Genomic DNA, 12,528 nt, shown 5'->3' on the forward strand with positions numbered 1-12,528 from the left:
CTTGGGGTTCACCTGTCTGACCTGGGGAAGAGGGGGAAGCCTTGAGGGAGAGCTGTCACCCGTGGGTGCCTGTCCCACCACTGGGGACTTCAGGGTCCCACGGCTTGGGGGATGGGGGGAGAATATGAGGGGACAAACCCCACGTGGGGGCTGCTGAGCTGCTTTGGGGGGCGGGGAGGCACATCTGGGGTGCAGGACTTGGTGCCCGTGGGACCCAGCCTGGACCCCGGGCAGGGGGGAACAACTCCAGGCCCTGAACTGGGGATGGGCACTGGCCTGGTCCTGGGTGTTACTGGCCTCGTCCTGGGTGTTACTGGCCTCGTCCTGGGTGTTACTGGCCTCGTCCTGGGGACACTGGCCTCGTCCTGGGGACACTGGCTTGCCTTTTGGGGTGCCAGGGCCCTGGCTGGAAGATGCTGCTGGAGGGCAGGGGGGATGTGGCCGGGGGTCCCGCTGGCCCCGCGCGTACATTCATTGCTCCCGTGCCGCCTGCCGGGGGGGCCGGGGGTCCCCGTACATTCGTGGCGGTGCGGGGGGGGCCGGGGGCCGTCCCGGGTGCCCCCCCCAGCTCTCCTCCTCGGCCGGAGCCTCGGCAGCGCCGCCCCATTTAATCGCTGTTAATGAGGCGCTGGGGGGGTGGGGCAGAGCGGCCCCGCTCAGGCCCCCCCGGACCTGCAACACAGAAGTGGGGAGCGTTTAGTGGGGGGCTGTGACAGGGGGGTGACACACGGGGGGACACTGAGCTGAAATGAGCCAGCACCGGGGGGGGCTGCTGCCAGGCCCCCCCAGCGCTGCTCCCCTCCAGCCGTGGGGGCACAGAGATGGAGACAGCACGGCCGGACACACAGCACACGGACAGACGGGCCCGGGGGCTCCCACGCCGTCAGGCTGCCGGACGGTGACGGTGACGGTGACAGGGACCAGGGACGGTGACGAGACGATGGGGGGGACACGGTTACACTCCCTGCTGCGCCGGGTCGTACCTTCCTCGGCGGATGTTCCTTGGGGGGGTGGCAGGGGGAGAGGAGAGGAGCGTTAGTGCCACCCCCGTGTCCCCACTGTCCCGCCTGGTGCGTGCCCCCACCCCAGTGTCCCCGGTCCCACAGGCAGCAGCAGTGTCCCGGTGCCACACACGGGGGGCCCCGCCCCAGCACCCCATGCTTGGGGACGGCCACGGGCTCCGGGTGACAGTGACACTCCAATGGCACATGCAGGCAGGGCAGGCAGGGCCGGGGGACAGGCAGGGGCTGGGACAAGGAACCAGGCAGGGGCAGGGGACCAGGCAGGGGCAGGGGACCAGAGGCCACACCGCGGGGATGCCCAGCCGGGGGGATTGGCAGTGTCCCGGCAGGGCACGGCCTGGCCCTGGCGCGGTGACGCTGTGCAGAGGGGACGTGGCCGGTGACAGCAGCAGAGGGGACGAGCCATGCGGTGGCTGCTTACTTAAATCCCCAGCCTGTCCCCCCTAGGACGATGGCAGCCACCAGCACGGCCCCCGCGATGGAGCCGATAATGATATTGGTGCCACTGGGACCTGTGACAGACGGGACAGGGAGGAGGGGACAGGGTCACACGTCAGTGGGAAGGGGACATGGGCGCATGGGGACATAGCCCCAGGGATGCTCCAATGCCATGGGGAGTCGGGAAGGGGACAAACCCAGCCACAGGGAACACGTCAGTGGGGAGGGGACAGGGGGACACCAGGACACAGCCCCAGGGCAGTCCCAGTGCTGTGGAGACCCGGGAGGGAGGCAAACCCAGCACAGGGACCCACCTCAGTGGGGACGGGATGCAGGGACATGGGGACACAGCCCCAGGCATGGCCCAGAGCTGTGGGGACCTGGGGGGGGGGGCAAACCCGGCCATGCCCAGCTGAGCTGCGGCAGCGGGGGGGGGGACACTCTGGAGCCGCGGTGTGGCTGGGGACAGAGCGGGACAGCCCAGGCCGTTTGGCCTGGGGACAGCAGGGAGCCTTGTCCCCGCGGGCACACGGACCCTTGTATCGCTCCATCTCCCCCGTCGGCTTCGGCTCCGGGATGGGGTCGTAGACGCTGCAGTCCTTGCCCGTCCACTCCGCTCGGCAGATGCACTTCCCCTCGTTGCTGCACACCTGTGAGAGGACGGCGTCACCCCCCGCCACCGTGACACCCCCCCGGGTGTCTCCCTGTCCCCGGAGCGCCCCTCACCCCGTGGTCGAAGCAGATCTTCCCGTCCCAGCTGCCGGGGCAGGAGCTGAAGTTAAAGGCGGTGGCTGGAAGGCATTTGCGGTCGAGACAGAGCATTCCGGGCCCGCAGGGCGTCCCGTCCTCCACGTAGCTCAGGTCCGAGCCATCCACCAGCTGCACGTGGCCGCCCCTGTGCCAGGACAGCCACCCGGGTGACACCGGCACCCCGGGGAGCCGCAGCCGTGCCGGTGCCCGCGGTGGCGGTACCTGCAGTCCACGTAGCGGTTCTGGTGGTAGAAGGTGGTGGTGGCGATCTCCCCGCTGAGCTCCCCCAGCCGCGGCGAGCCCGAGATGTTGGCGCACAGGAGGAAGCCGCAGAGGACGTCCCTTCAAGGCAGCGGTGGTGTCACCAGGACGGCAGGTGGCACCGGGAGGGGTGGCGCGGGGACAGGGGTCACTCACTGCTTGTTGCACTGCAGCCAGCCCAGGCCCTCGCGCCCGCAGTTCCCTCGCTCCGTCCCCTCCACGTTCAGCTTCTCGTAGCAGAAGCGCTCGGCCGAGCCTGGCAGAGAGCGAGTGTCACCTGCTTGTCACCCCCTGCGTCCCCTCCCGCCCCCGGCCAACACTCACTGCGGCCCCACAGCGCGTTGCACTGACGGTCCCGGGTTTTGCAGCGCCCGCCGTAGCATCGTCCCTGCGGGGAGGGGACAGGGGTCAGGGCAGGGCGAGACTCAGGGGCTGGAGAGGAACCAGGGGTCTTGGAGGAGGTTCAGGGGCTGGAGAGGGGTCAGAGGTCCTGGAGGAGGTTCAGGGGCTGGAGAGGGGTCAGGGGCTGGAGGGAGGTCAGGGCTGGAGGAGGCTCTGGGGCTGGAGAGGGGTCAGGGCTGGGGGAGACTCAGGGGCTGGAGAGGATCCAGGGGTCCTGGAGGAGGTTCAGGGGACAGGAGAGGGGTCAGGGGCTGGAGGGGGGGTCAGGGCTGGAGGAGGCTCTGGGGCTGGAGAGGGGTCAGGGCTGGGGGAGACTCAGGGGCTGAAGAGGGGTCACGGGTCCTGGAGGGGGCTCAGGGATGGGAGAGTGGCCAGGGGATTGGGGAGGGGTGACGAGGCTGGAGAGAGGCTCACATGCATGCCCTGCAGGGAGGTGCTGCAGCGACAGTGAGCCCCCCATCCCCCCCATGCCTGGTCCCAGGAGCACTGCCCCAGCTCATGTGGTGCAGGGATCAGAAGCCACATGTGTGCACAGTCAGGGGACAGCAGGACCCCAAAACCCACACCCAGGGGCTCAGGACCCCCAAAACCCCAAAACACACCCAAGTGTGTGTGCGTGGATCAGCTGTGGCTGTGATTGCTGACAAAAAGTCACAAAACTGGTTTGGGTTGGAAGGGACCTTAAAGGCCATCCAGTCCCATCCTCTGCCATGGGCAGGGACAGCTCCCACCAGGCCAGGCTTCTCCAAGCCCTGTCCAGTGGGACATTGGACGGTCCCAAATGCACTTCTAACATGCACAAGCCCCGATGCTGGAGCCTGTGGGGATGTGCCCAGCCCTGGGCTGAACTCACCTGCTCGTTCTCACAGAAGTATCCATCCAGCTTGTGGAGGTTGGGGGGACACTGTGGGGACGTGGAGAAGAGGCTGGGTGATGGCACAAGGCCCCACGATGTGTCCCACCGTGTCCCGTGGCCCCACTCACCTGGCTGGAGTCCCCGGTGCAGGTCTCGGGGATGTCACACTCGTTCACAGCCTCCCGGCAGGACACTCCACGTGGCTCATACTGCCCGGGGCACAAACCCAGCTCAGCAGGGACGGGACAGGACCCCACTGAGTCCACATCCGGACCCTGGCACCCCCCACCCCCCCCACCCCCCGAGCCCCCGGATGCTCCCAGCCCCGCACCTTGCAGCCCTTGCAGCAGAGCCCATCGCTGCACATGGCGTCGTGGGTCAGGGTGCATTTCTTGCAGCAGTTTCCCCCGCTCCTCGCACACTCCTGCCAGGACAGCAGCCGGGATCAGCCCCCGGCAGCCCTGCAGCCCCCCAGAGCGGGGGGAGCAGCCCCTGACCCTGCTCACCGCCAGCGAGCCGCAGTCGCACTCCTCGCCCGCCTCCACGAAGCCATTGCCGCACTCCGGGGGGTCCAGGAGCTGCCGGGACCGAGGGGGGACAGGACATACAGACACACAGGAGCTGCTGGGGACCCCGAGCCAGCCGCTGCCATGAGTCCCCCGAAAAGGGCATCGCATCCCCGGGGAATGGCAGCTCCCCCAAACTGCTGCCAGGCACGAGGTTCCCCCGCTCTGGGAGCTCTGCAGCAGTGCCTTGGCTGTGGCAGGGGCTGGGGACACCTCGAGGGACCCCGGGAGCCGCTCCCAGAGCATCGGTCCCCACTGTGACCCCCAGAGGGCCGGGGGGGGACGTTACCTTCAGGGGCTTGTTGAAGAGGCAGCTGCCGCCGCCGTCCTGCAGGAACTGGTTGTACTCATCGATGCTGCAGCGGGAGAACTTCCGCGGGAGGTAGTACCTGTGGGGTGGGGGTCACTGTCACTGTCACACCGCCACACCCTGCCCGGGGGCACTGCCGGACACACCAACCCGGGCAGGAGCTCGGCGGTGTCCCCGCCGGCAGCGGTGACGCGAGGTGCGGCAGGGGATGTGACAGGGGATGTGACAGTGCCACCCCGAGCGGGCACCCACCCTGTGTCCTCCATGATACAGCCCAGCCACGAGTCCGGACAGCGGCAGTCCCCTGCGAGGAGAGGAGAGCGCTGGGCTGCAGAATGTCCCGCCGCCAGCCCGGTGGCACTGCGGCGTGTCCCCACGGTCCCCGTGGCCCCGCGGGAGGCGGTACCTGCAGCCGTGCGGTGCTTGTTCCACATCATGCCCACGTTCTGCCCCAGGGTCTGTGCCAGTGTCACCGCCATGGCCGCCACGTTGCCGTACTGCGCGGGAGGGAGGCGGTGTCACCGCGGGGACCTCCGTCCCTGTCCCCGGCCCCCCTGGCGGGGGTCGCACCCACCTCGTTGACGCCGCCGGCGCGGGCAGGGGAGCAGATGCCCCCGACAAAGGCGGTGCCGCTGCGGCTGCTCTGAAACGTCCGACCCCTGCGAGGAAGAGGATGGTGGGGACGAGGGACGCTGTCCCCGGCCCTGGGGGGGAACACGTGGCCACAGCGCTCACGAGAAGAGGTGGACGGTGTCGCTGTGCTCTGCCAGCCCCTCCCGCCGGTACTTCACAAACTCGTTCAGGGTCTCCAGGGAGTCTTGCCCCATCCGGATCCGGTCCTCGGCCGCCCACGTCTCCATGGCCACCAGCACGATGCGGGTGTTGAGCTGCTCCTTGTAGATCTGTGGGGACAAAGGGACCGTGCTGGGGACGTGACCCCTCCCAGGGACAAACCCAGCAGCTCCTGGGGATAAACCCCTGTCGACAACTTCAGGAGCTGGGCACACACACCTGTCACCAGGGGCAATTCCCGAGGGACAAAGGACCCCTGTGGGACAAACCCACCAGGTGCCAAAGAAAAAACAAGAGTGGGACAAATTCCCTGGGGCCAAACTCCCAAGGGACCAACCCAGCAGGTGCTGAGGATCAACCTCCCAGGATAAACCAGCAGGAACTAAGGACAAACTCCCTGGGAACAAATCTACCAGCTCCTGGGAACAGTCCCCTCAAGGATACCCCCCCGCCAGGGACAAACCCACCAGGGTGGGGGATAAACCCAGGAATAAACCCACTGGGGATGAAGGGTAGTGAAGCCCCCAAGGGATAAACCCTTCAGATGCCGGGGATTGTCCTCCCAGGGACAACCCCCCCAGGGACAAATTCCTTCCAGGGACCCCCCTCACCATGTCAGCCAGGTTGACCACGGACTTGGCGAAGTTGCTGGTGAGAACCACGGACTTGCGGAGCTGCAGGAACTGGGGCACACCAGGGCCAGGTGGGTTTTGGGGGGCGGGCAGACCGACCCCTCGCCGCCCCCGCCAGCGCCGGGAACCCCCCTCTCACCAGATGATGGTCGTTCACCACGGCCAGCTCGATGTACTTGGTCTCGCTGTGCACCGTGTGCTGGGCTCGGCGGACCTGCAGGGGGAACCCGCGGCTGAGCTGGCACCGGCTCCCGGATGGGGCTCCCGAGCCCTCCGGGGATGTTTGGGATGCGGGGAGCGGGCAGAGCCACGGGGTGGTTGGGATGCAGCCCCCACAGTGTTCCCCCTGAGCCCAGGCAGGAGCAGCACCCTGCAAACACCCATGAAGGAGCCTGGCTGCACCCGCAGCCAATGGGCAGAGATCAGCCAGGGTCCAGCACACTTGTCCCCTGCCCCTGTCCTCTGTCCCCTGTGTAACCCGTTGTCCCCACTGACCTGCCGCCGCCGCCGCAGCTTTGGAATCCCACCCGGGACACGCTGACTCAGCGCAGGGAAGAGGCAGCCTGAAGGGAAGGGACAGAGCTGGTGACACACCAGGACACAGGGCCACCGAGGTGACCGCCGCAAATCCCCAGAGACAGCTTTGTGAGAAGGCTCACCCAGTCGGGGGCAGCTGGGGATGCGCTGCACGATGTGCGGTCGAAGACCCTGCCACGAGGAGAGGTGTGTCACGGCCATGCGTGGGAGAGGAGGACTGCCACTTCCCCGTGTCCCCAAGGCTGTCCCCAAGCCACAGGCAGACCCGCCTTGGGGCACTCGGGCAGGCACCTGGAGGCGGCACCGCTCACCTGCCCGCTCTCGGCGCCCGCCTGGGGCTCGATCAGGTACGTGGCTCGGCCGTCCGAGAAGACCCCGCTGCAAACAGAGGGGGGCGTGTCGGGGTGCAGAGGGGTGCAGCCTCCCGGCCCCCCTGCCGGCCCTGGGGATACTCACCGCAGACCCTGGCAGCTGGATAGAGCGGCGAAGGAGCGGGGCTGCCCCCGGATCCGGCCCTGGTAGTAGCAGTGCTCCCCCGCGCCCTGCGGAGCGGGGACGGGCGCTGAGCCTCGGGTCCGGCCCTGCCCCGCACCCCCAGGGCCGCCCCGGGCTCAGGGCTCTGGGGTTCACTGCCAGGCACCCTCAGGGTGTGCGTGGTGCCCACAGCACCCAGGATGTCCCGCTCAAGGAGATCCCAGCACCATGGCAGCACCCCGCCAGTCAGGGCTGGGCACCCAGGGGCACCCAGGGGCACCCGGGGGTGGGTGGAAGGGATAATGAGTTGCTGGCGACCCTTTCTGGGTTTTTGTGGGATTTATGAACTGGCCACCACAACCCCTGCACTGGCACAGCATGGCACAGCACGTTTTACACAGCATGGTGTAGTTTGGCACAGCACAGCACAGTGTGGTTTGGCACAGCGTGGTTTGGCACAGCGTGGCTTGGCACAGCGTGGCACACATCTTACCGTGCTGTGGCTGCCGTTGCTGCCCGCGCCGACGTGCCGCTCCACGTAGTGGGAGGCGAGGAGGTGGCTGCCGGGAGCAGGTGGGGGGTAAGAGGCCGTGGGGTGGGGAGGAAGAGGGGGAAGAGGAGGAAGAGGGAGACGACAGCAGCGATCCCCGTGCAGGGCGCCACCCCGGTGTGGGAGACCCCCCACCATCCATATACAAGGTACCACCCCAGCACGGGACTCCCCCAGTTTGGGAGGGCGCTGGCGTCCCATGGGTCCCTGTCCCCTCTGCTCCACCCCCGGCTGAGCCAGCAGTGCTGGGATGGCTCTGCGCAGCTCCCCCATCCGGGCACCCCCAGATCCTCCTCTCCGCCCGGGGGGCAGCAGCAGCCCCTGGTTGGTGCTGGCTCCCCTGCCAGGACTCCCGGGTCACTCACTGGTTCAGGCGGAGATCGAGGGTGAAGGCTGAGCCGAAGGCACGCACCATGAAGCTCACCTGTGCCAGGTGCAGCCCCTGCAGGACAGCCAGAGCAGTCAGCCCCCCAGAAAAATTCATAACTAAAATAATCATTAAAACCCCAACCCAAATACACAGCCTGTGAAGATGCACATTTTTTTAAAACCAAAGTATTCAGGATTACAAATCCCGGTTTTTTTTTTTTTTTTTTGTTTTTGTTTTTGTTTTTTTTAACCCATCAACCTGGAGCACTGGGATGGCACCTGCTTCCCACCGCCCCCTCCGCGGTTGCCGTGCTGGGGTGGGGGTCCCGGAGGGTCCCCCGGCGTTAGGCCCAGCCCGGCCGCGGCAGCCAAGCCGCCGCTCCTCCCGCCCTGCGGCGCCGCCGCTCCTGACCTAATTCCTAATTCCTGATTCCTGCCGCCGGCAGCGGGAGCCGAGCGCTGCGGCGCGGCCTCAGACCCGGCAAACTCGGCGCACCGGTGAGAGCCCGACACCGGCTGCGGCTCCCTCCGTGCTTCACGCGGGGAAAGGGCAGAAAAGCCAAACCCATCCTGGCGTGCCCCATCCCCTTGCTGGGAACCCGGCGCAGCTCGGGATGAGGACACGGGGATGAGGAGCCGTCTGTCATCTCAGGGGAGGGATGTCCCGGGCCCCGACCGCATCCCGGGGGGCCGGCAGCACTGCCGGAGAGGGCTCTGCCGCCGGGAGCCAGCCCCGAGCTCCCCCGGAGCTCCGCTGCTCCTCCCGCCGCGGCACCCCGGGTTAACACCTCCCTGGCCCCCCGCCAGCGCGGCGGCTGCCGGCGCTTCCCGGCGTCCGGCGGTTTCACTCGAAGCCGGGTGTAAATCACCTCTGCGGCGAGAGCAGCTCCTCATCTCGCCTTTATCCGGCGCGCACGGGGATCGATAGGCGCCGGCCTCCGCGGCTGCCAACACCGCAACTCCCCCGTGCCGGATGGGGCGCGTGTGCTGCTCCCCGAAACGCAGGGACAGGCAGCGATGGGGGGGGGGGGGGGGGGCACTGCCCGGGCCTGTGCTGGGCTGGGGAACGGCACCGGGTGGGACCTGGGGTCCTAAGTCCGTCCTTGCCGGACCCAGGAGTCTGTTCCTGTGCTCGCCACCTGCCCGCTCCCGTTTCATCTCTCCCAACACCCGCGCGCCGCCGGTTCCCAGATTTAATGGGATTTTGCGGCACAAGTCCGTGTCCCTCCGGGGAGCACGGCAGCGGGATGGTCCCTGGGGGCACCAGGGCTCCGGTTCGGGATGCCGGTACCCACGCACACGCTGGGGTGTGGCTGGGCCAGCGACGGCGGCTGCCTGGGGACCTGGAGCTGGCACCTGCCAGGGACCCCGGAAAGGGCGTGGGGGCTGTCGGTCACTTACAGGTCCTCCGCCTCCTCCTCCTCCTCCTCCGGGCTCATGCCTGACCCTGGTGTCCAACTGATGCTTTGGGACTTCTCCGCCCGAGCTCTGCCCCACCAGCCTGCTGGGGTGGGTGATTTGGGAGAGCACCCGCCCTTCCTGCCATGCGGCCCGCGGGAGCCTCCGCGGCAGCGCTCCGGCCTGCGTGGCAGGACCTGCGGGAGAGGGGACAGGGTCACGGCCACCCTGGGAGGGCTGGGGGGACGGCACCTGGGGAGGAGAAGGGACAGAGACACAGGGGCCTGGGGACAAGGGGACGTGGAGGGCTGGGGAAGAGGAGGGACAGAGAGATGGCAACATGCAGGGGTGGGAACAGGAGGGGACGGAGTTGGTGAATGTGCCCAGGGGGTGGCCCAAGAAGGGGACACTCCTGTCCTGGATGGGATGCCCAGGGAACATGGAGAGTGGGAACAGGGACTGTCCCAGGGTGCACAGCTGGGGAGCATTCAGGTACCCCGGTGTGCCCAGGAGAGGACAGCCAGGCAGAACGGGCTGGGAGGGGTGCCCAGGGGATGGGGATGGCCAGGAGAGGAACACAGCTGGGTGGGGAAGTTCAGGAGGTCTCAGATACAGTGGCATGTCCTGGAGGGGACACACAGGGGACATGGGTAGCTGATAAAGTGATGCATCCCAGAAGGGGGCATGCAGGGGAGAGGGGGCTCAGAAATGCCAGCACACCTGGAGGAAAGGTTGGGGTGGGGTCAGCATATCGGGGAGGGAGCATGCAGGGAAAAGGGGGGGCTGGAATGGGGACACATCTCAGAGGGGACACCCAGGGGACAGAGAGGGCCGGGATGGGCCCACCGAATGGGAGATGGAAGACTGGTATAAGGACATCCCCCTAGAGAGGACAACGAGGGGACAGAAGGAATGGTGCAGGGACACCTTTGGAGGTGACAGCCAGGGGACACAGTGCGTGGCCGCTATGGGGACACATCCCAAGGGGACCTGGAGGGCTGCTATGAGGACATTTATGGGGCATGCAGGGAACGGGGGATCCGAGATGGGGACACATCCTGGAGGGGACACGGGGGGCTGCTGTGCGGCCACCTCCGGAGAGGGAGCACGGCGGGGCCGCCGCGGGGACAGCGCGGTGGAGGGCGCGGGGCCGCAGCAGGTGCGGGGCCGGAGCCGGGGAGGGGACGCGGGGTTGCGGGGCCGCTGCGGGGCCGGGGCAGGTGCGGAGCCGGGGCTGCGGGGCCGGGGCCGGGCAGGTGCGGGGGGATCGAGGGCCCGGCCCCTCCCGGGGCTCTGCGGGGCGGCGCTGCGGAAAAATGTGTCGATGCAGCGAAAAAGCCGCAGCGGCGGCGGCGGGGCCGGGAGCGGAGCGGGGCGATGCGGGGCCGGGAGCGGGGCCGGGAGCGCGGCGGGCGCGATGCGCGGCCGGTACCGGGGCCGGTACCGGGGCGATGTCGGAGCGGGTCTGGACCTACCTGCCCGCGGGGCGAGCGAGAGCAGCGCGGCCAGCAGCCACCCCCGCAGCGGGCTCATGGCTCCCTCATGCTCCGCCAGCGGCCGCGCCGGGCCCGCCGCGCCGGGGACCGTCACCGTCCCGTCCGGCCCCCCCGCCCCGGGCCGGGCCGGCAGCGCCGCCCCCGCCCCGCCCGCACGTGGCCCCGGGCCCGCCGGACCGGACCGGCACCGGCACCGGCAGCGCCGGCAGCGGCACCGGCAGCGCCGCCCCGAGCCCGCCCCGCCCCGCCCGGCCCCGCCGCCCCCGGTACCGGCCCCTTCCACCCTCCCCGCCCCGGCTGCCGCAGCGCCGCTGGCACCCGCGGCACTGCAGCACCGGAGCCCCGCTGGCATCACCCCCCGGCCGGCAGCACCCCCGGCTGGTACCGGAGCTGCCGGTGCCATCACCCCCCGGAATGGTACCGGAGCTGCCGGTGCCATCACCCCCCGGAATGGTACCGGAGCCCCGGGCCGGCACTGGGCACCCCGCACCAGCAGGGACCGGAGTGGAGCCGCCGGTGCCAGACCCCCCCAGCCAGAACAGACTGTGTCCCCCCACAGCCAGCCGGGATAGGGACACCAGGACAAGGACACCAGTACAAGAGCTCCCCAGCCAACCCTGGAACCTCGGGACAGAATAAAATCCCCCTCAGCCACTGCAGGCCCCCCAGCCAGTGCAGGACCCCCACACCAGTACCAGCCCCTCCAGCCAGTCCCAAGCCCTCCCAACACCAGTACCAGGCTCCCCAGCCAGTACAGGACCTCCAGCTGGGATTGGAGGCCCCCAGCCTGCACCATGCCCCCCTCAGCTGGTACCAAGTCCCTGACTTGTCCCTAGTCCCCAGCTGGTCCCCAGCCAGTCCCAGAGCCCTGCAGATTGTCCTGGTGCTTCCAACCAGTACCAGGATCCACACCATTATCAGAGCCCCCCAGCTGGGACTGAAGCCCCCAACCAGCACCACCCTCCCAGCTGGAACTGAGCCCCTGCCTGGTGCCAGAGCTGGTGCTGGCTGTGGCAGCCCAGCTGTGCCAAGGGATTGGTGCTGGAGCCAGGGAGTGCTGGTGCTCACAGCAGTGGGGACATGGGGCTGAACTCCCAGTTCACATCCCTCACCCTCCTCCAGGACAACATTTTTGGACCTTTTTGGCCCATTTTTTGTTATGGCTCTAACTCCCTCTGCAGCTTGGCCCGTTATCCCCAGTGCTGGCAGAGCCATCAGGAACTGAAAGCTGAGAGGCAGCTGCACAAGAGGGACCTTCTCAGCCACACTCAGGGGGTCCCCTGGCTGGCAAATGGTCCTTTCCAGGCAGATCAGCATGGGGCCTGCAGGGCTTCCAAACTGGGACCTGCTGCCCTTGGACGTTCCTCTTCCTCCAAGCAGCAAGGAGAGGAACTGCAGCATCAGGTGCAGCAGAGATGATCCAGCACCTGCTTGGCTCCTCAGGAGCTCTGAGGCTGCCAGCCTGATGAGGACAGTCCCTCCCAGTGCCCTTCTGGTGCTCCTCAGCACCACAGTGACAAAGAGGTGCTCAGCAGGGTGGATCTACACCTGGTACCAGGGAACAGCTGTCCCAGTGGAAGGTGTCCCTGCCCCAGGCAGGGGGTGGAACTGGATGATCTTTAAGTCTCCTCCAACCCAAACCATTCCAAGATCCTCTATCTCCAGCCTGAACATC

At 67.9% G+C, this 12,528-nt stretch overlaps 1 protein-coding gene across 1 annotated transcript; it reads right to left on the reverse strand.

Annotated features, from left to right (window-relative positions):
* Positions 1–764: 764 nt before the first annotated feature.
* Positions 765–10,970, reverse strand: ADAM11 (ADAM metallopeptidase domain 11). The gene is made up of 26 exons (XM_059869326.1): positions 10,833–10,970; positions 9,361–9,554; positions 7,956–8,032; positions 7,534–7,600; positions 7,023–7,108; positions 6,878–6,944; positions 6,689–6,737; positions 6,525–6,592; positions 6,169–6,243; positions 6,009–6,080; positions 5,341–5,507; positions 5,180–5,264; positions 5,012–5,102; positions 4,858–4,909; positions 4,585–4,684; positions 4,236–4,307; positions 4,061–4,153; positions 3,858–3,938; positions 3,727–3,777; positions 2,796–2,859; positions 2,628–2,727; positions 2,433–2,552; positions 2,187–2,355; positions 1,996–2,110; positions 1,444–1,534; positions 765–1,001 (listed from the first exon to the last, which is right to left on the reverse strand). Exons 1-26 carry the CDS (start codon positions 10,888–10,890, stop codon positions 956–958), a joined length of 2,310 nt encoding a protein of 769 aa, XP_059725309.1. The 5' UTR covers positions 10,891–10,970; the 3' UTR covers positions 765–955.
* Between the last annotated feature and the right edge of the window lie 1,558 nt (positions 10,971–12,528).

The sequence above is a fragment of the Haemorhous mexicanus genome, chromosome 28, assembly GCF_027477595.1.
Source record: "Haemorhous mexicanus isolate bHaeMex1 chromosome 28, bHaeMex1.pri, whole genome shotgun sequence".
NCBI classification, from domain to species: Eukaryota; Metazoa; Chordata; class Aves; order Passeriformes; family Fringillidae; genus Haemorhous; species Haemorhous mexicanus.

Bases quoted from the DNA above. Each gene is read 5' to 3' on its own strand.
- ADAM11 (XM_059869326.1), bottom strand. From the start codon at position 10,890: ATGAGCCCGCTGCGGGGGTGGCTGCTGGCCGCGCTGCTCTCGCTCGCC. The intron at 2,860-3,726 runs GTGAGTTCAGCC...CCCTCCCCGCAG, and splicing joins ACTTCTGTGAGAACGAGCAG to GGACGATGCTACGGCGGGCG. The intron at 1,002-1,443 runs GTAAGCAGCCAC...CACCCCCCCAAG, and splicing joins GGGACAGGCTGGGGATTTAA to GAACATCCGCCGAGGAAGGT.